The sequence below is a fragment of the Prionailurus viverrinus genome, chromosome A2 (assembly GCF_022837055.1).
Source record: "Prionailurus viverrinus isolate Anna chromosome A2, UM_Priviv_1.0, whole genome shotgun sequence".
NCBI lineage: Eukaryota > Metazoa > Chordata > Mammalia > Carnivora > Felidae > Prionailurus > Prionailurus viverrinus.
This window is the reverse complement of record NC_062562.1, coordinates 40,120,169-40,142,910: the sequence shown is the minus strand read 5'-3', so window position 1 is coordinate 40,142,910 and position 22,742 is coordinate 40,120,169. Positions and strand designations below refer to the sequence as shown.

The 22,742-nt window shown below is 41.4% G+C and overlaps 1 protein-coding gene across 1 annotated transcript in view; it reads left to right on the top strand.

Moving 5' to 3' along the window:
* The window catches only part of PDZRN3 (PDZ domain containing ring finger 3), a 240,713-nt gene that overhangs the window by 17,664 nt on the left and 200,307 nt on the right, over positions 1-22,742 (top strand). The window contains exon 3 of the mRNA XM_047849379.1: positions 3,981-4,088. Within this exon, the coding sequence (XP_047705335.1) occupies positions 3,981-4,088 (108 nt within the window). The remainder of the gene's footprint in view (positions 1-3,980; positions 4,089-22,742) is intronic.

Below are 22,742 nucleotides of genomic sequence, written 5' to 3'. Positions count from 1 at the left end.
TATAAAACATACATACAGAGAAGAACCCTTCAGACCACGAGATTAAACTGTGAGAATTAAGAGGGGTGGGGACATTTTGCTGAGATGGGCACACACAGTTGTGTTTGTCTCCTTGTCTCGGTGACTTTCTTAAGAAAGTGTAGAATTCTGTCCCGTTGGTACTTTTTTCCTTTTGACTGTAGCTATTTGGGTGAACAGCTTGGCAGCATGTTGCAATGCTGCTCTGCTTGAGTCCTTGCTGCCAGGAGTCCACACTCGCCAGCAAAGGGAAGGGCTGAGGGAGGGGCTCGGATGTCTAAGTAATTGGTCCCAGGAAACGAGCAGTCCGTGTTCCCCAACTTGTTTTAGAATGTGTTGTGCTCTGCCGCTTAGGGCGAATGACAGAGGCCGACCTTGGTTTGGCCTCGTAAATATTATTTCTCCTGTCCGTACTCACTGTTAATAGTTTCAAGAAATGACTTCAACCAGCTAAGATGCACTTCACCGTTAGATGTTTCAGCAACTTCCACAGCAGAAAGAGCCCAAACCAGGAAGGTCTGTTCTCTGCCTCACCAAAGCATATGTAGGAAAAAGGAGCCCACGGTTGGCAAAATGCTTGAAATGGAGAGGCATGCCTGTGTCTTGGGGATGGTTGGAGAACTTGATACCTGAAAGGCCGCGAAGATCGTATTTATTTTCTGTCCCTCTCTGGGAAGAAAGGCCACTCCCAGCCTCATTGGAATATGGTTCTTTCTTGTGCTTATCAAAGTACATGTTTTAGGTACTTTTTTTTTCTTTCTCCTTTAAAAACCTGATTGAAGTGAAAGCCAGAATGAATTTTGTAGCATTCATAAGTGTTCTTAGTTCCTGTGGTCTTTTTTCAAGAACTGCGTGCATGTCCCCTGGAGGAAAGTTTAATTCCATATGCATGTGGTTACAATAGTGTTTTTAAAAAACTTGTCCTGATTAGCAGAAATAGCATAATGAACCCTAAATGTATTCTGAACTGTTGCCTGGAAATCTGGCAGGTCATTGAGAACACGCTAAAAAGCCAAGATGAGCAACAATGCACACTCATTGTTAGTAACTGGAAGTGGAAGGCAGTACCCATGACGTGTGCGTTTCCCAAGGGATTCTTGTGTTAGATGCTTGGTTGGTTGTGACATAAGCCCAGCCGGGGGGCACTGACACGAGTCTTTTCCTTGCATGATGCACTGCCCTTCGCAGAGTCACATCATTCATTCATTAATTCTTATATCCCATCAGACACAGCAGCCAGTCTGGTGTGTCAAACCTGTCACTTCGGCCTTTGGCGGGTATTCTTCATCTTCAGGTACCCCTCTGATGGAAACAATCCCTTTGATTTTTCCTTTTCTCAAGCTGGCAAAACAAAACAAATCCCGAGCCGTGTTAGTTCACCTTGATAAATAACTTGGACTTAAAATGTATTCAGAGAGGGGCCAAACAAAGAATCGAGCAATGTCTTTGAGGAGACACATCTAGCTTTCCAGGATGGGATTGCTTTGGTTTTCTTGGATTTTGTCCTTGCTGTATTTTTTTTTTTTTTTTTGCGTTCTTTGTCCACCTCCTACCACTGTCTTATTAATTTAACCTGAATTGTGCTGTTTGCTTTTGCCTGTTCCTCTGCTTTTGCTTGAACTTACTGATTGTCCTAAGAAAAATTACTTGTACACAAAGTAGTATTCTGCAAAACAAACCAACGTCAAAATCCTGTTCCCATCTCCCTCTTCCAGCAAGAAATGCAAAGCAACGAATTCAGAGTAAGTGCATATCTCTTTTCATTGGGTATATTGACATCACCTCTTAGGGAACCCACAATTGCCCACAAATCAAATCCCGAGTGGTCCATTGAGATTCTTCAGGTTTCTCCAGTGGAATATTCCATAGCCTGTAATGTGGAACTTCCGAATTAATGCTTCTTGTTGAGATTTTTCTCCATAGGAGGCAGTATTGCACTTTGAGCTTGTGTAAGGGAATGCCTTTAGTTTTGAAACTGACCTGTGCTACTTTTTAGCTCTGTGACCTCTGATAAGTTATTTAACCTCTCTGTCTCAGGTTTTTCCTCTATGAAATGGAGAATAATATAGTACTCACCATTTTTAGTTATTGGAAGGATGAAACAGTGGACACAGGGTGCTCCCTACCTGCCTGCTGTCTAGCGTGTAGTCAGTAAATAGAAGCAGTTGCCCAACTGTGTACTTAAAATTGAGATATGCACGTGGGGAGATACATGAATGTGCTGGGATTAGTGCATTAGTGAGGCGGCTGTGAGAGAGAAAGGAGGCAGGGAGAAATCCAGACAGTGAAGGGTTAGTCTGCAGTGGCCCCATGCAGGGTGCTGTGATGCTGGGCAGGGCTGCCTGTTGAGGATGGCTGATCTAGCACAGCACCCACAGTCTCGCTGACCCTTCTCTCTTGGAAGAGTGTTGATAGAATCCAGATGTCAGTTTGGAGACCTATCTTTGTCACAGGGGGATAAATGTTGGGGAAAACACTTAATGCTCATTTTAGGTTGTGATTTTGATTTCTTTCGAATCCTACTTATGACCTTATAGGGGTGTGTGTGTGTGTGTGTGTGTGTGTGTGTGTGTGTGTGTGTTGGAGAGACAGGGGTAAGGATGGAGGGAGAGAGAGAAGAGGTACAGAGTGTGCATTTGCTTATTCTTATCCATTGCTCTTTCACTTGAAGCGGTAGATTGAACTACGTTAAAGTCCTCCCTTTCTCCTTTAGAATATGGGTTTTTTCTTTTCTGTTTAAAGAGAAAAATTTTATATTTTCCTTGTTACTTTTTAACAAATGGGATTTATATGTATTTCTGTATACAGAAATTATTTTTAAAATAGATCATCTTACGGCCTTATGGCAACTCCAGAATTTGGAGTTTCTGTGGAAGATCCTGAAATTACTTTTCAAATGCTTTTGTTTGGAAACAACACATACTTGGGCCGTTTAACTTATAAATCCATCTGTTAATCACTAGAAATTTAATCCCCACACTTGGAGAGAATTCATCCCAGTGCTGTTTGGAAAGAAGTTCATGAACAAGCTGTGAGGGTTTTTTTTTTTATGAGCTTGTTGGAGCTTTTTGATTTTAAATAAAGGAAGGAGTTTGAGCAGCGAGCCGTCGCTTTTCCCAGAAAGTTTTAGTCCAGACTTTGAAAGATCTAAAGGGATTTGAGATTGGAGATGAGAATTTATTAGGATTGGGGTGCTGGTGGTGAGCTTTTCTAATGTAAATCAGAGCACGCATAAAACACCTATTTTCACAATCAAATTGTTGGGTGCTTAAAAGTTTTAATAGTACTTTGTGCTGGTGAGGCTATGGAAAAACACTCTCATGAGCTACGAGTCCTTAATTTGGTAATACCCGTCAAATCTACATATCCTTGGACCACCGGTTGCATTGCTAGGGATATGCCCTAGATAAATACTGCAAAAGATATTTCGTTGTACAGGTTGGAAGAAGGTATGAGACACATCATTGTCTCTGAGAATGACAACTGGAAGCTGCTTACTATCTCATTACTGAGATACCGTTCAGCCATTTAAGGGAGTGAGGTAGAAAGGAAGACTGGAGAAAAGTCCCTAAGATTTGTGAAGTTAAACAAAAGAGGCAAGGCACACAAGAATTGAGAGAGCACACTCTCGGTTGTATGCATGAAAAAGGAACAGATACATGTTGAAGAAAGGTGATCTATGAAAAATGTTTTGGAAAGGGTATATAAACTGTCAATAGATGCTATAAAGGGGAAAAGGACACTGGGTAGGAGGTGGCAAGGACTTACACATTTTGATAGGTTTTGAAACATCGTACCGTGTGCATGTATTAATTTTAGATTAAAACAGAAATTAGGGGTAACAGATGGGCTTTCACCCCATTGCCACTTTTGACATAAGCTCGAGTCCATCATAGTTTAAGAGTGTAAGCTTTAACCAAGTTAATGCCTAGCATTCATGTGTGTGTTTTTTTAACCCAAAGGACAACCAAGATGGATCGTCCACTGAAGGAATCTTTGTATCCAAAATAGTTGACAGTGGGCCCGCAGCCAAGGACGGAGGCCTGCAAATTCATGACAGGATTATTGAGGTATGTGAATGCTGGGCAGTGTCTTTTAATAGGCTGAATGCCATCCCGTCTTCGTCCGGTTCAGTTTGGTCAGGGAGGGAGGCCTGAACCCTCCTGATGGTTGGGCAGGAGAACTCTCCCATTGTGTGGGACTTTATGGAGTGCTGATTGCCTTGGTGTTAAGTTTTTGTTTATATTAAATATAGAGAAGCCAGATTATGAGTGTCATGTTCACAATTTGGCTCTCTTCCTTTAGTCTTGCATCTGTTTTGTGGGCTTCAGTTACAGTTTTGTGTGAAAGCCGTTGGAGAGTTGTCTGTTAGTTAGAACCAGATGAGCAACCCCTGTTGTGCACATTGTGTCGGTGTTCACGTTGGTTCCCAGGGTAAGATCGTGGCAGCTCTGGGGGTTTGCTCATGTCCTCCCAGCTCGCGGCACACAGTTACTGCTACAAATGCATCGTTCTGTCTTCTGTTGCCGGTTTTACCAAGTGATGGTCCAGGGATGTGCAGGCAAAGTTTGATAGGATAGTCACTCACATCATTCCCAACTCTCTCTATTCAGTTCTTCATGGAGCATTTTAAGGTTTTATAGAGCAGGTTTGTGGATTTTCTATGGAGGAAGTAGATCTCCTGGCCCACCATCCAACACACTGGAATAGGGTCACATAGATGGTCTCAGATGCCCCAGGTTGCCCAAAGGGAGACAGTTACTCATTGTCTCCTTGTATGGGCTCTTGGTGCAAAGTTGGATACAAATGACTGTTTTCTGCTGCTTTTTTTGATCATTTTGATTGCTCTTTTAATGGGTAAATACATGGACTAAGTGGTTGGGTGTCCTGTGAGGAAGAAACTAAATAGGAGAATCCTAGGTAATATGTTGAATCCCCCAAGAAAGTCTCCACGGCCATAGCCATGTAACACGGCACATTAAACGGGGAACAGGAAAAGCAGCACTGTTGGTATTCCAAACACATTGGTGTAGCATCTGTATTTCTTGAGTGTTTTCATGGTCCGTTTCAAAACTTTGGGCCGAGTGGGAACTCTAACTATGAGATAAGCCATGAGTGGAGTTCATGTAACCCACTGGAATTTGGCCACATGCTTCTCCCCAGAGAAAGGAGCCTTGGGAAGACAGAGAACAAAGTCTGGCTTTCCATTCTTGTTTGAATGAATTCTGCAATGTGCGAAGCAGAACACTTCAGGATCATTTATGTCCTCAGGAAAACATGCAGTTAAACGTCACCAGGAAAACAAACTGAACATGTTAGGGTCTAAGATTCACTTTTCTGCCGGAGCGGGTACATCGTGGTCACTTACGTATTAAAGGGATACTTGATTTTGTTTTAAGGACATTATTAATATTGTTACATCCCCATTGACTTTTTGAAGCATTCTTAAACTTGGAGCTCTTTTTACTGCATGTTTTAGGGTCAATCTTTGTATTTCCCAGGTCAGGGGAGTGGATTTTCCCGAAGAGAAATTGGCTTGGACAAGAGCACTTTCTCAAGAGCTCAAAGGCATACTTACTGTCTTTTTTTTTTTTTTTCTTTTTGTCTGAGAGAGAAAGAATACATTTTCTGAGGCTATTGTTCAGAAAGATAAGTACAGCTTCCGTTGCCAGGGGTTTGGTGGAACAGCCAGTTTCTCTAAGTAATGGAATTTCATTGCTCTTATGTTTTGCAAATGAGAAATCTACAGCTGGGCAGGATTTTCTCTTGGCAGAGGGGGGATCTGTATTTGAAATGTTGAGGATGGTTTCTGGTAAGTCACATTCCCCTTTTGGACAGTATGTAAAATATGAATCATGTCCCAGTGTTGAGATGGAAAGAAGGATGATCGCAACAGAGAAACAACATATGTGTCATTGCAATCGACACACCGTGCCCTTCTCCGTTAAACCCTGATCTCCTTTGACGTGATACGGTAATTCCCATGTCTGAAAAAGTGTACCCTGCTTCACCTCGTCTGTGTCGGAGTTGATTACTGGGCACGAATTTGATGATTTTAACTGTGCCTGTGTTTCATCACTAAGGAGAGTCAGGCGCTTTCTACTTTCCTACCATATTTCTTCCTTTTCGGGGGAGTGGGCCAACTACCAGCAGACCTTCCCCGTAAGAACTTTAATTCTCATGAAAGAGTGCTTCTGTGAAATCCACGGAGACTCACTGAGTCTCATGCTTTACTGCAGTCTTTAGGCTCTTGCTGCTGCTGTCTGCTCCCTGAGACCAAAGCCAGGCTGCCTCCCTTCAGTTTTTTTCTAACAAATAGTGTTTCACTGCCCCTGATACTATCGTGAAAGGAAATTTACAAAGAAAGTAATAGATGCATACACCCCTACTTGTAAGATCTCTATGTACTGTAATAGAAAACTGAAAACGAAGATAACTGATAATAAATCCCACGTATCAGGGTGTATGTGTGCGGACACGGTGACGTTTGAAGGTACCCTGAAGGTGCCAGGTGCTGGCGCCCCCTGCTAGACCCAACCTGATGTACCAGCTGGAGAGGCTGCCAGAGCGGGAAGGTGGTGCTGGGGACTCTGGCAGTGGGAGCCCTGTCACCATCCGAGATTGAATTTTCTGCAGTGGTGAACAGGTTGTGGTTGAGTTCTGGCACAACCAAGTCCAGTCTTCTTGTGACTTGCACACTTCCGTGTTTGTGTGTGTGTGTATTTTTAATGTGTGCTGAAATAAACATAACTCAATCTTGACCATTTAACTATTTTTAGTCTTACCCTTCTGTGGCATTTACACGGTCATGCAGCCATCACCACCATCCATCTCCAGAGGTTTCCCGTCTTCCTTCAGTGAAACTCCCCGTGAAACAACTCCGTGCTCTTTCTGCCCCAGCTCCTGGCAACCACCATTCTACTTTCTGTTTCTGTGCATTTGACTACTGTAGGCACTCTGTTTAAGTGGAATCATGCAATATTGCTCCTTTTGTGTCTGGCTCATTCCATCTGACATGATTCATCCTCTAGGTTCGTCCCTATTGTAAGATATATCAGAATTGCTTCCTTTTTATGGCGAAAGACTATCCCACTGTGTATTGATGCCTATACCACATTTTGTTTATCTCTGTATTGACGGACACTGGGTTTGCTCCCACTTTTTGACTATTGTGAATAACGCTGCTATGAACAAGGGTGTACAATCTGTATATATGTAACTGAAAAAAAAAAAACCCTTACTGTGTAAATACGAAACAGAGTTAGGTTCTCCACTCCAATAATTGTAAAACGTCTGTTATTTTACCTTCACAAAAGTCTGGCAGGATTTGTGTCAGTTGCATTGGAGGCTTAATGTGCATTGCATGGGACTGTGTGCATTGTAGGACTTGGAGCCTCCTTGGCCCCCTCCCCAATCCTTGTGCCAGTGAATGCCCCCACAGATTTCCAGCACTACCTCAGGGAATGGTGGGGGTACCAGAGAGAATCACTGGGCCAGAGATTTATCTTACTCCAAAACCTTATGATGCACAGTGAATTGCTCAGGAGCAGAGCTGTGAATGTGCCCCCCCTTCTAGCCTGACTGCTGGATTTTTCTGTCTGGGGGCCCTCAAGGCCTGAGAAGGCCTGAGCTGGCTCATTCTGGGGCTAGAAGTCTTGGGTCCCCTCTGATCAAGTGTCTTCCCAGCCCACATAGCTACAGCTTTGGAGCCTGACTGTTCCAGGAGCCCACACCCAATATTTGCATCCGTGTCCTCCTGTCTGCTTTGGATTGGGACAGACAGATTGTTGTGCCCACCCTACCTCACATCTGACACTGAGATACAGCAAGTTCCAACTTACTCAGTATTTTCTTGTGATTGTGTGTGTGTGTGTGTGTGTGTGTGTGTGTGTGTGTGTGTGTGTGTGTGTGTTTTCTCCCTGTCCTTAATTATGAGCTGCCTCAGACCCTTCTCATAACTTCTCACCTCACCTTTGATTGCATATAGTCAGCTCCTCTTTAGAAATTTAATTTCCCCACAGTACCTTTTGTGTACCATAAATACCCCAGTGGTTTAGTTTCTCTGCCTCAGAGCCTAGTCTGCTTTATGAACTCCCTTTCAAAGACAACGCACTACTCTTCATATCTCAGTACCACCACATTTCTTAAAGGAACTTTGCTTTTGTCCTTTGTAACAGTTTGAAACCTTTGGAAAAATCTGCCCAGTGCCAGCTGAGTATGTGTTAACCAATGTAAACAGAATCCATCACAAATAGAATGCTTTTTTCTGTGACCTCTAGAGTCTACTCTGGACCACCAGTCACATTCTGCCGAATTCTACTGTAAGTGATTTGGAGAAACCAAAAGGTGAAAAATCACATATGGTTGATATTACCTTGAAAAATCCCTTAGGGATGTTCCATGTGGGTAGCATACATCTCTCCCTGAGTCCATCCAGCCGATTTCCCTAGCATTGGAGCATCTTGCTGTTCCCTCAGTTGACTACCATATGAGGTATTTGACTTGTTATGCAAATACCTCATTGGGCATAGTGCTCATGCCAAGAAAAGCACAGCAAAACCAAAGCCTACTAGGAAACTGGCAAATTCACTTGGAGGCATGTGCTATCGGTATATTAGTTTCTTGGTTCAATTTTTTTTTTTTTTTTTTTTTGTAGCTACATGGCTGGCATGGCAAATGCATGACCACATGATGTAGTTCCAGAGCAACTCTTAAACCACTTGTAGAGGCTGTCCGCATTTATTTATTTATTTATTGATGGCCAGTTTTCAGGCTTCTTAGGTTGGAGAACTGAGCTCACAGCTGCATTGTGCGAGACTCCCATGTGCTAGTGAGCGTACTTGTGTGACAGTTGTTGGGTTAAATGCAGTGTCCTGTTGTACTTGGAGAGTGCAGATGTGGAGTGCAGTGAAAGTGGACGGTGGCCCAGAGCCATTATTTTGTACCGTCGCCTGTAAATACAGGTTCCCCTTGAAAGCGTGAGGATATGAAGACCCACGGTTGTGGTCACAGAGGCCGTGAGACCTCAGCGGCTTTTGTGTACTCCAGTTACTCTGTTTTGTTTGCTGTAGGTCTGGTTAGCCTGTCATTGCTAATAAGGCTGGGTTGCAGGACGGACCAGAAAGCTTTAACAATACCTTCCCTTCCAGAACCAGGCTTTGATAGAACACGAGATTTTACCATTTGTTATTGTTAGAAGATACTGTTCTGAGACCAGTAAAAATTGCAGAATGGCCTATCATTCACCTGATGAAGCATTTATTTAAAAAACAAAACAAAACAACTTGGGGTGCCTGGGTGACTCGGTCGGTTTAGTGTTGGACTTCAGGTCATGATCTCGAAGTTCTTGAGTTTGAGGCCTGTGATGGGCTCTGTGCCAACAGCTCGGAGCCTGTAGCCTGCTTTGGATGCTGTGTCTCCCTCTGTCTCTGCCCCCCTCCTCCAGTCACGCTCTGTCTTTGTCTCTGTCTCTCTCTCTCTCAAAAAAAAAAAAAAATTAAAAAAAAATTACTGTCTTTTATTAAGACTCTTTTTATTATCATATTGACTTTTATTTTGACATAATTTCAGATATATGTAAACGAATTCCTGCATAATCTTTTCCCAGATTTGCCAAATATTGACATCTATTACATTTACTTGAATTCTTTTCTCTGTCTACTCTTAATCCCTAAATATATCAGTGTGTGTGTTTTTTAGCAATAAGACGTTACCTTACAGAACTGGAGTACAGTTGTCTAAATCAGGAAATTCACATGGGGGGTGTCGTTAATCTACCAAATTTATTCAGATTTCACTAATAATCTTTATAATGTCCATTACAGTGAGAGAAAATCTTAGATCATATGTTTTATTTAGTTGTCATATTTCTTTAGTGTCTCTTACTTGACAGCATTTGTTGAAGTTTTTTGTCTTTTACAGAAAAGGTCATTTGTAGAGTGCCTCTCAGTTTGGATCTGTTTGTTGCTCATGAATATGGATTTAGGTCATATATTTTGAATGGGAATACCACAGAAGTGATAGTGTGTCCTTCTCAGCACATCCTGTTGGGAGTCACATGATGTCAATTGGTGACATAAATTTGGACTGCTTGGTTCAAGTCCTGTCTGCCAGACGTCTCCACTATCCAGTTGTTGTTTTCTCCTTTACCTCGTATCTTACAGGGGGATATTTTGTGGCTATGTGAATATTTCGCTGCTCCTCAAACTTGAATACACTGGTTTTAGCATTCTTTTATGGTTTTTACTTGAATTGATCAGTATTAGGGTGGTTGACAAATGGTCATTTTCTAACTGCATTCCTTCTGTGTTTATTAGTTGGCTTTCCACTATAAGAAAGAGTACTCTTTCCCCTGCTAAAAGTCAGTCTTTTTGGTGTTGACGTGTAAAATGCAGCGAACACCTCCATAGTATTTGGTGTTTTCTTTTTTTTCTTCTCCTGCCCCTCTGTTGAACCATTTTCATTTTACCCTAATGTCCTATACTAAAGCAATCGAAGACACTGGCAAAATGATGTTCCTCTAAAATGCAGCCAATTTCTTTCATCCTAATGGTGGAAAAAGCCCTGTGTTTTAGATCAAGATGCCCCAGTTGAAGTTGTGCCCAGTTACTGACTCTGTGGTCTTGGTATCCTCAGTGGTGAGCCTTGATTTCTTCATCTCTAAAAGAGGAAGAGCATTACTGTCTCCCTTACCTGTCATGCTGTGTGGGTGGATCAAGGAGATAATGCAGGTCGAAAGATTGTTGCTATTAGGTACAAATAGGAAGAATTGATTTTCTTTTAAATTAAAATTTTAGCTTCTGACCCAAGAACTTAATACCAAAGCTAAACATAGAAGTCAGCAAAAATAATTTTGACATCTGTTTTCCTCTTATGTGTTTTGGCAAGAATATAGTGCTGCTATAGGATCATTGAGAAAACTCTGACCTGTTTCAAGGAGTAGTCGTCTCTGGAATTAACGTTGTGACCGGTTAAAACCAAATATACCCTCTCTGATCTATATTAATTGCTTTCTAATGACTGTACTGATGTATTGACTTTGTTACGTGTATTAGTGTTGTTGCTGTCTTACTATTGGGCTATTAAAACTAGTTTTTGGAAAAAAAAAAAACCAAGAACAAGTAGGTTTTCACTGAACATCTTTGTAACAGACATCCCTGCACACCAGCCAGATAAACATACAACTTAGATGAAGAACAGAACATATGGCATGATGCAATTTGTGTATTTTAAAAGCATTTCTATATATTTGTCTTTTCATAGGAAAAATCCTCTGAGCTAATAAACATTTTATAGTTCTTAATTTTGTGGGGGATTGGGGGGAGACTTGAAATTTCTGAAGTCAGCTCATATGTGGAACTTGAGAAACTTCATAGAAGACGATGGGGGAAGGGAAGGGGAAAAAAATAGTTACAAACAGAGAGGGAGGAAGGGAGGTAGTCAAACCAAAAGAAATTCTTTTTTTTTTTTTTTTAAATCATTTGTTTATTTTTGAGAGAGAGGAACAGAGTGCAAGCAGGGGAGGGGCAGAGAGAGGAGACACAGAATCTGAAGCAGGCTCCAGGCTCTGAGCTGTCAGCACAGAGCCCAACACGGGGCTGGAACTCAAAGAGCTGTGAGATCATGACCTGAGCCTGAGTCAGATGCTTAACAGGCTGAGCCACCCAGGTGCCCCAACCATAAGAGACCCTTAAATACAGAGAACAAACTGAGGGTTGATGGGCGGGGGAGAGGGGAAAATGGGTGATGGACATTGAGGAGGGCACTTGTTGGGATGAGCACTGGGTGTTGTATGGAAGCTATGAATCACTGAAATCTACCCCCAAAACCAAGAGCACACTGTACACGCTGGATGTTAGCCAATTTGACAATAAGTTTTATTAAAAAAAAAAAAAAAAGATGGCGAAGCTAAACAGTAAAAATAAAAAAATAAATTTCTCAAGTAACATTAATGTTGGAAGTCTCCAAAGTGAGCATTAGTTTGGTAATCCATAAATAAGTAAAGATGAAACATGTGATGTTGGAAGTTTCTTCTCAGTTTTTTAAAAATTTTTTTACTAAAAAGATTTTTTTCTTATGTTTATTTATTTTTTTTTGAGAGAGAGAGAGAGAGAGAGAGACCAAGCACGAGTGGGGGAAAAGCAGAGAGAGCATGGGACACAGAATCCAAAGCAGGCTCCAGGCTCTGAGCTGTCAGCACAGAGCCCGATGCAGGGCTCGAACCCATGACCATGGGATCATGACCTGAGCCACCCAGGCGTGACCTTCTTCTTCGTTTTGAATGTCACAAGGCTGGCTCCTGCTCATAGTTCCTGAAAACGTTATTTGACGTTCTCATGTCTGAAAGCTCATGGCCTCTGCCCCATGTATGGACACGTGCAGGCAGCTAGCTTTATGCTGAAACTCTGGAATCAGGGCCCTGGACACTCCTCTTTGGCAGAGCACCTCCCCCCCATTCTCAGCTTAAGTTGATCAAAGTTCGCTGATGTTGGCCTGTGTACTTGTGCAGGAGTTCCGGCTCTACTGAAGTTTTAAATCTATCCCTCATGGTCCTCTTTTAATAAAAAGATTTAATTAGATCACCCACAGAGTACTTGAAAATCTAGAATAAATCAGAAGGGACTGGTGTCCCCGTTAAATTTTCTGAATAAAAATTAGGCCAAAAAAAGTATAATTTGGTAATTTCCCAAGGAAAACAAAATAAAACCGCAAACCTTTTGATAGCTATACAGATAAAATGCATTTTATATTCACTCATCTTCTTTACACATGATGTCTAGACACTTAACCTTTAAGTATGGGGGGGTTTTGAGAACAATTTTCTTTAAAATTAGGTTTTGTCTTTCTGTCACTATAAAGCAAAGAGAGCTGGAGAGACACAGGTCTGGGGACCCTTCAGAGCAGCAGACTGACATCATTTTGGAAACAGAAACTAAGCCCATTGCCTGTAGATTAGGGTGCGGTGAGCAGGAGGAGGGAGCAGGAGGAGGGAGCGTTGATTTGGAAATTGTCAGTGCAAATTGCAAATGGGAAGACTTGGGGCGGATGGCAGCTGTGTGTGCTGATTTGCCATTATGCCACTTTCACTGGGGACTCTGAATACCCCGGGGGGGGGGGGTGGCGGGAAGTGGCGGCAGTATTTCCTCTAATGATGATGAATGGTTCCCAGGAGCCTCACCAGGAAGTGCAGCTGGGACAGAGCCTGTCTGCCTCTGCCACACCAAGTGCCACACCGCTCCAAGGAGACCTTTTTACCATTTACCCGTCTTTGTCTATTTTGGTAGCCGTTTGAACTGCACAGAGTCTGTGTCCCACCCCTTTTCTCCTGAGGGTGGCACTCCCTGCTGTCTTTTTGGCTCCTCTGATTCTTTTAACTTCCATCTTTCATCGCTTCCTCTTTTCCTGCTGGTGCTAGGGAGTCATTTGACAGCTCTTGCCAGGTAGGGGAACTGAGCCTACGCATGTTGGTTTTCCAACTCCTCTTCCACCTCTCAAAAGAGACCTTCTGCTGCGTTTTAAAATGTGCTAAATATATATGTTTTTTGTTTTTCAATCCTTCGAGAAACTCTAGGAACGGAATCAATTTTGACAGTCTCTAATCAAAGAAAACAATTTTTATTCTTTTCACAGAATGATTGTTACTAAGAAATACCGTGTTTCCAGACACCATGATTTTTTTTTTTTTGCTGTGAGACTTTCTGTTTTATTTTACTTACTTATTTTTTAATATAATTTATTGTCAAACTGGTTCACATCCAGTGTGTACAGTGTGCTCTTGATTTTGGGGTGGATTCCTGTGACTCATCGCTTACATACAACGCGAAGTGCTCATCCCGACAAGTGCCTTCCTCACTGCCCATCACCCATTTTCCCCTCTCCTCCACCCATCAACCCTCAGTTTGTTCCCTGTGTTTAAGAGTCTCTTATGGTTTGCCTCTCTCCCTTTCTGTAACTATTTTTCCCCTTCTCTTCTGCCATGGTCTTCTGTTAAGTTTCTCAAGTTCCACATATGAGTGAAAACATATGATACCTGTCTTTCTCTGACTGAGTTATTTCACTCAGCATAATACCTTCCAGTTCCACCCACGTTGCTGCAAATGGCATGATTTCATTCTTTCTCATGGTCAAGTAGTGTTCCATTGCATATATAAACCACATCTTCTTTATCCATTCATCAGTTGGTGGGCACTTGGGCTCTTTCCATAATTTGGCTGTGGTTGAAAGTGCTGCTATGAACATTGGGGTACATGTGCCCCTATGCATCAGCACTCCTGTATCCTTTGGATAAATTCCCAGGAGTGCTATTGTGTAGGGTAGTTCTATTTTTAAGTTTTTAAGGAAACTCCACACTGCTTTCTGGAGTGGCTGCACCAGTTTGCATTCCCACCAGCAGTGGAAGAGGTTTCCCATTTCTCCACGTCGTTGCCAACATCTGTTGTTTCCTGAGTTGTTCATTTTAGCCACTCTGACCGGTGTGAGGTGGTATCTCAGTATGGTTTTGATTTGTATTTCCCTGATGAGGAGTGATATTGAGCATCTTTTTATGTGTCTGTTAGCCATCTGGATGTCTTTTTGGAAGAGTGTCTATTCATGTCTTCTGCCCGTTTCTTCACTGGATTATTTGTTTTTCGGGTGTGGAGTTTGGTAAGTTCTTTATAGATTTTGGATACTAACCCTTCATCCAGTATGTCATTTGCAAATACCTCTTCCCATTCTGTCGGTTGTCTTTTAGTTTTGTTGATTGTCTCCTTTGCAGTACAGAAACTTTTAATCTTGATGAGGTCCCAATAGTTCATTTTTGCTTTTAATTCCCTTGCCTTTGGAGGTGTGTCGAGCAAGAAATTGCTGTGGCTCAGATCACAGAGGTTGTTGCCTGCTTTCTCCTCTAGGGTTTTGATGGTTTCTTATCTCACATTTAGGTCTTTGATCCATTTTGAGTTTATTTTTGTGTATGGTTTAAGAAAGTGGTCTAGTATCAGTCTTCGGCATGTTGCTATCCAGTTCTCCCAACACCATTTGCTAAAAAGACTGTCTTTTTTCTATTGGATACTCTTTCCTGCTTTATCAAAGATCAGTTGGCCATCCATTTGTGGGTTCACTTCTGTGTTCTGTATTCTATTCCATTGGTCTGTATGTCTATTTTTGTGCCAGTACCATACTGTCTTGATGATTACAGCTTTGTAGTAGAGGCTAAAGCCAGACACAACAATTTGAGAATTTATTAGGCAGGCACTTGGAACTCCTACCTAAAAAATTGTTAGGTGTTTGTTTAAAAATTTGGGAGGAAGATGATTATATAGAATGATACGGTTGTGGCTTATTGAAATTTTTCAGGTTGTGGGAATGCCCGGGTGGCCCAGTCTGATGAGTGTCCAACTCTTGATTTCAGCTCAGGTCATGATTCCAGGGTCATGGGATCAAGTCCCATGTCAGCCTCAGCACTCAGTATGGAGCCTGCTTAAGATTGTTTCTTTCCCTGTCCCTTTGCCCCTCTCCCCAGCTCACATGCTCACTCTCTCTCTCTCTCTCTCTCTCAAAATAAAAATAAAATCTTAAAAAAAATCTTGATGTTGTGTAATTCTTAGGATAGTAGTGGAAGAGAAATCCTTGGCTAGCGTATTATCTCTTTGTGGATGTGAATCAAATTCCCCTTATTACGAGAGAGATCAGGATCCATAGAGAGCTAAACTGTGGTTCCTGACTGTAGGGTGTTTACCTGTAAAGCCAGTATATAGAACAAGATGGCTGACACTAGGGTTATAAGAAAGCCGGTCAGTACATAGAATGGTTAAGAGTCACACACTCTGAAATTAGAGCAAATTTTGAATTCTAGTCCTGCCATTTGCTATTGTTAGCCTTAAAACTACCAGCTATTTTTCCAGAAAAAGGTGGGTTTATCTGGGAAGAGTAGAGAATTGGAATCTGGGATAAGCAAGCTACAGCAAATCTATAGGCAAGTTGAACAAACCAAAGAGAGGAACATTATTGTATGGAAAAAGAGGAGGAAGTTGGGAGGAGTTCTTTTGAATAAAATTACATTAAAGGGAATCAGGAATTCAGGGTGGTGATGATTTCTCTTTGGCTAAGTTGCCAGGGGTATTTGATTTCTTGTAGGAGATATAACATGTATCTTCCCCTACTGGGGTTTTTCTTACAGAGTTCTGTAATTGACAGTTCTTCTTGTAATTGACATTGAGTGGTGGTACAGCTCTCCCTACCCGCTTCTCCTTCTACCATCTCAAGTCTACTTTAGCGAGGTTTCCCTGTCTAAATTTTCACACTACCCTCATGACCTTGGGCAAGCTTATTATTATTTCCGGGCACTGCTTTCTTGTGTAAAATATGGACACTGTTTCATATATTATAAGGTTGCTATAGTAAAGAAAATAATGCATGTGTCTGAATACTGTAAATTTGGCCCCAGAATAAACACTCGCCAGGTGGTTAGCTTTGCTGGGTTGTTTCCTGTAGTTGTGTAGAGGCTGGCCTGGAGGGACCTTGCAGCGAGCTCAAGCTTTGTTGATGATTGTATGGCACAGTTTCGTGAGCCTGAAATTACAGTTGTGAGTAGATCATTTTAATTTGGTTTGGAGTTCTTTTTTAAGTTAGTGACCTTTTGAATCTGGATTGAGAAAGAGCTGTCACTTCCTAAGGCCATATAAATCACAGTAATTGATCAATCAGAAATAATTCTTAATTTACATCATAGTGTGAACAACATGGTAATTCATTGCATATGTGCTGACTTAAGTGTTCTAAAAATAAAGTAAAACAATTGCGTGTTTAATATCAGCTATTTTTAAAATGCCAGAACAGAATAAGATTTCCATTTTTAAGTTGACTCATGAAGAATGTTGGGATTTTCTTAAAACTGTGAAGGGTTTCTTTGACTACCTCATCCCTTAAGATTACAAGTCACATTTAATTTATTTCTGTATCTTGATGCTAATATAATACACCAGTGTAGAAAAATTGAAAAATACAATAAAGTATAGAGATGAAACTAGAAACTGTTACTGATAGTAAGCATTGTCTCTTTAAAAAAAATTTTTTTAATGATGTTTGTTTATTTTTGAGAGAGAGAGAGTGAGTGAGTGAGTGGAGGAAGGGCAGAGAGAGGGAGACACAGAATCGGAAGCAGGCTCCAGGCTCTGAGCTGTCAGCACAGAGCTCGACGTGGGGCTCGAACTCACAGACTGCGAGATCATGACCAGAGCCGAAGTCAGACACTTACCTGACTGAGCCTCCGGGGCGCCCCAGTAAGCGTTGTCTTGACAAAAAGAGAGGAAGAGATACAATCGCCTGTGTGCCAGGATCTGATGGGGCATGGAAATTGCATAAGGGACACATATTTATTACTTGTTTTTAAACTGTCTTAACTGGGAACAGCCAAATACAATAGGATTAAGTATGATTTTGTTGTGGCATTGTTAATGGATTTCTAATGCTTTATATCATTTTTGGAAATACGCTTATCAGAACGTTTGGTGAGTATTGATGTTCATGGTGACTTAGAAGAGATTGCAGGTGATAAAGGAATTGTAGAGGAGGAGGAATCAAGCAAGAAAAAAAGTATTTCATCATATTTTTATTGAAAGCTCCTGATACTATCAATAGAGCAACATCTGAACTTTGTTCCGTGATTGAAAGGTAAGTTTGACTTACCTTCTACTTCATTGTTTCCTTCTAGAGGACTAGTGGTGATGGTATCACAAGCTGGTGACGGTTTTAATTTCTCCATTTGGTGTCCTAATCAGCGTCTTGGTATCTAGAGAACTAATTTCCTTTGCTGTATGAACCAGCAGAAGGAAAGTGATCACACAGGACGTTAAATGCTAAATTTCATGGAATCATGTTCACAGAAATGTTGCCTTAATCTTGGCGTTGGGGTTTTAATGAAGTTCTAAATGACACTTTAACTTATATTACTAGACAGAGTCCTTTAATTTACTGTGTTTTGACACATAAAAGTTTTTGATTGCCTAAAGAGCTTGTAAAATAATAGGTTTTACATATATGTATCTGTGTGACTCTCTATGAGTATATGAATCTGTGGGTAAGTGTGTATGCCTGAATACATAGCCCTTCCTTAAATTAACGTGAGCCACTTGCGAGATTTGCTTTTATTTTGCATGAGTCACTCAATGGAGACCCAAGACCAATTGAAGGTCTAAGCTATTTTTAATATAATCCCTGTTTGGTAGGTAACCTTGGTTTATACTCTGTAAGAAAGGAAAGGAGAATCCTGTGGACAGATGGTATTATGTAAAATAGAGGCAAGGAAATCTTTGTTGTGACAAGGTGACTTAATTACCTGTGAAGCCTATTCATAGGTAAATGTAGGTTACTTGTCCATATATACTCAGTCTTGTAAGTGAAATGCAGTCTCATCTGCTGAACTCACTAGATTTAATAGAACATACAGGGAATTACACTAATTCAGAGAGAAGAAGAGAAGAAAGGAAGTTGCTCTTTCTATCAAAATATTTTCCTTTTCCCCCTTTAGTTAGTTTGAAAGTTAAGTACATACAAGCGTCCTTTCCTTTTTGCCATAATTAGAACATTAAAGGCATTCAATATGAGCTGTTGGTAGGTTTTTGTTATAACTGATCCCAGTTCTAAGTGAGCTCTCAAAGCTTAAAATAGAGGTTTAAGGAGAGAAAAATCTGATAAGCTTCCATTCGTTCTGAATCCGTTTATTCCAGTCTTGTTAAGCGTGATACATGGGAGAAATACAAGCCAGAGGGTGTAAAAACAATGTCGTATTATTTCCCTGAAGGACCAGCCATTAAACTTCTATGAACATACGTGGGAGAGGAAATTAGGCCTTGCGATACACTGCAGGGCAGGAGAGAGAGTGCACCCTCATCTGCAGAAAATCGGAGTGATGGATGGTCAGTTAGGCCTGTGTAGCATTTCGTACTGATCAGCAAACTGAAACAAGTGTTTGTCAAACTTCAGTCATCTATCTTCTTACCATCTCTGTACCACCTGTTTTTGTGAAATACCTAACATTGTTTTAAAGCAACATACATTTGTTTAACTTAAACTTATTTAAAAAAATTTTTTTTTTAACGTTTATTTTATTTTTGAGACAGAGAGAGAGCATGAATGGGGGAGGGTCAGCGAGAGGGAGACACAGAATCTGAAAGAGGCTCCAGGCTCTGAGCTGTCAGCACAGAGCCCGACGCGGGGCTCGAACTCACGGACGGTGAGATCATGACCTGAGCCGAAGTCGGACGCTCAACCGACTAAGCCACCCAGGCGCCCCTAACTTAAACTTATTTTAAAAAGGAGACTGTGTCATGATTGTAAGTGGAAAGTCATTTTCATGTGGTGTAGAGAGAAGATAGTAATAAAAATAAAAACAATGAAAGGGTAGAGTTGGTAAATTTCAGCTTGTACTATCACTGGCTGATCACTGATGCTGAGCCTTGCTTTCTCTTTGAGAGCAAAATTATTCTTTGGATTCATAAGGATGATAACTGGAAGCAAGCCCCAGGAGAGATTTGGGGTGTGGACCCCATTCTAATCTTCCTTTGGGTCATGGTTAATGAGTGGACTCAGGCTGTGAAAATGCATAATGATGTACACGTAAGGTTTATTGACTTCCTATACGTATGTCACACCTAGACGGTTTTATTCCTAAAAATGATGTTACCAGCATTTAGGCCCCATATTGTTTCTGTCCCCTCCACGTTGCTTGGAAATTTACAACAGAAAGGTGTGCTCATTAGGTCCGTCAAGGTCCTTGAAAAGCATAGCCCAGAACCACCTACAGTACATGTCGCCTGTTTGTGACTTCATCTTTCCTGTGTGGCCATGAGCTAGTCTGGGCTAACTGCTCTGTGCAGCTACTTAAGTTTGTTTGGTTGAGGAATGAGGAGCTTTTAGAGATTACAGTCCACTACAGAGAAAAATAATTCCATCATTGTTAAAGAACTTCAGAGGCAAAAGGTGAATATTAGTGTCATAAGCCGCAAATCAGGGATTCCATCGTTGATCAACTTTTATTTGTCTTTATACGTTAAAAAAACAACAACAACAACAACAACCATGCTGTTGGTAGGGATTCCAATCGTAACTGTAGTTTGAATTCCATTCCATTCATAGTTTGTAGTATGAACATTTGTCGATTGATGCAACCCAAACATAGATCTAGGAACTGCTTGGGGTACAGAATGAATAAGTCACAGGAGTGAAAGGTACAGCATAGGAAATACAGTTAGTGGTGTTGTTTAGGACTGTGTGACAGAAGGTAGCTACTTTGGGGTTAGCACGGCATAATGTATAGCTTTATCAGAGAATCACTATGTTGTACATCTGCAATTAATGTAACGCTGTGTCACCTACACTTCAGTAATGCAAACACCTGGAACAGCTTGTGGAGACTGCTCTTCCAAAGACTGACAGTAAGAAATAGGTTTTATGTAAAAACAAGTGAGAGTGGGTCCTGGTGCATATGCACAAAAATTGAAAAAATGTTGATGAGAGATACTTGACTAGACGCAGCAGTCTGGTATTTCTGTTTTATTCTTGTCTTTTTTTCATGCTTTTTGCCGCCCACCAAGTTGATGGCATGGCTCACTAAAGGGCAGTGACCAGCAGTTTAAAAACCTGCTCTGGAGGACAGAGCATGTTGATAACTTCCATGTTGATAGCAGATGTGTTTTTCGGATATTATCCCTTGGAATCTGTCAGATTTGCTGAAAGCATGCCTAGGTCTCAGCTCTTACAAGAAGAATGGAATCAAATGTGACATTAGAATGTATGACCATATTTGCAAAAATAAGTCTCATTACCTATCAACTTTCCCCTTACAAAGTTCTTGCCTGAGGCAAAGTTCACAGGCTGTGCACGTCCACCAGCAGACGGATGGCATTAGTGGTCACTTGTGTTATAATATAATAGACGTACCACACAGGGACCTAAGTGCAGCCTGTGGAAGCCTAACTTGTTTCTAAGAGTGAAGCTTTCATGTGCAGGGTCATCTCTCTGATGAGATTTGTGTCTGACTGATGTTCAGGGTGGATGCTTCGTGTGGTAGGGGTCATCATTGCCTTCCAGAGTCTATGGAGAAGTGGGTAAGCTGTACCCAGATAGGCTTCTCAATTCAGCATTTGTTAGACCCTACTGGTCAGGTGTCCCTGTGACGTTCATAGGTCATTAATGAAGGACCAAGGAGAGTCCCGTGTGAGGATAAGCACCCGGGATGGGAGACACATTGATAGAGCCGTGTATTTGCTGTGTTCCTGGGACCTACCACTGCGTCTGCTGCAGAGTATTCAACCAGTAAATATCCATTTCCTGAGTTGGAAATAGATTTTCAAGTCACACGATCCACTTCTGAGGGTAAAACTGCAGGAGGTCTAACATTAGAAGCATTAGAGGCAGGTGACACTATGTCATGAGGTCTCCGGGGAATTGGAGACTTTGACAACACCTCCTGCAGACAGGTGGAATCTGCCAGTTGTCCATCCCAGAATAGCAGTGGCTTAAAATAGACCTCGCTGTCAGTGCCAGGGGGATTTAGGAGTAGAGTTCCTTTATTTGGAAACAAGGGAGTAAATTGGCTTGCCAGAGGAAAATCGTGAAGAAGCCCTATTTTGCCCCCACCTTTTTTTAAAAGATAAATATAAAGATAGCCTAAAAAAATAAAGAGTTGAATTTTTGGTATAACACATTAGGTTTTATAAACTAAAGTTAAAAACTCTACAGCATTTATGAATTGTAATCTTTATGTTTTAGGTAAACCCTTTTTTTAAAAATTTACTTTTATTTTTTTATTTTTGAGAGAGAGAGAGAGAAAGAGAGAGAGAGAGAGAGAGTGTGTGTGTGTGTGTGTGTGTGTGTGTGTGTGTGTGTGTGTGTGTGTGTTGGAGTGGGGGAGGGGCAGAGAGAGAGGGAGACAGAATCTGAAGCAGGCTCCAGGCTCAGAGCTGTCAGCACAGAGGCCATTGGGCTCAAACTCACGAGCCACCAGTTCAAGACCTGAGCCTGAGTTGGAAGCTTAACCAACTGAGCCACCCAGGTGCCCCCAAGTAAACCCTTTTTCTTATTAGTCATGTTTAGCAATAACATTTAGTAAACTGTGTTACCTCCAGTTAATTAAATTTATGTGCAGTAAAGTTAGCTTGTTTGTTTGTATGTGTTTTTTGCTTATGAAGCTGAAGTCTTTACTATCCTGTTTGGATAATAAATAACTCTGGTCTTCTGTCTCGCTGGCCTTGGTCTTGTCTTCCTAAAGGGCCCCATTTTAGGAACATAAAATTGATAGCAACTTCCAGCAAGTTCTGGAAGATGCCTTCACTCCTTTTTCAAGTGTGCAGTTTTCTTAGATGAAAGTTTAGCCACTAATGTTGCCATGGAATTTTCATACATGTTCCAGGAAATAATTCCTTTACCACAATTGCTTGATTAAACCAACTTGCCAGTGAAGCAGTAAACCCCAGTGGAACTTTCTGAGGGCTTCTTTGGAGGGGAATAGAAATGAAGCATTAAAGAAAGGCCTGGGGAATGGTCTTCACTGCTCCTTTACCATCAGTCCCACTCCCCAGGAGGGATCTGATGAGGGAGGTGATGTTTGAAGCCTGTTGGACTAAACAGATATATGTTACCTTTCTCTTGTTAACCTTTCTTCTGAGACGTTTGAGATTTGTGTTCTGCGCTGAACTAATGAGAAAAAGGTGACAAGCTGGAAATAGATGAGTGTCCTCATAGAATGA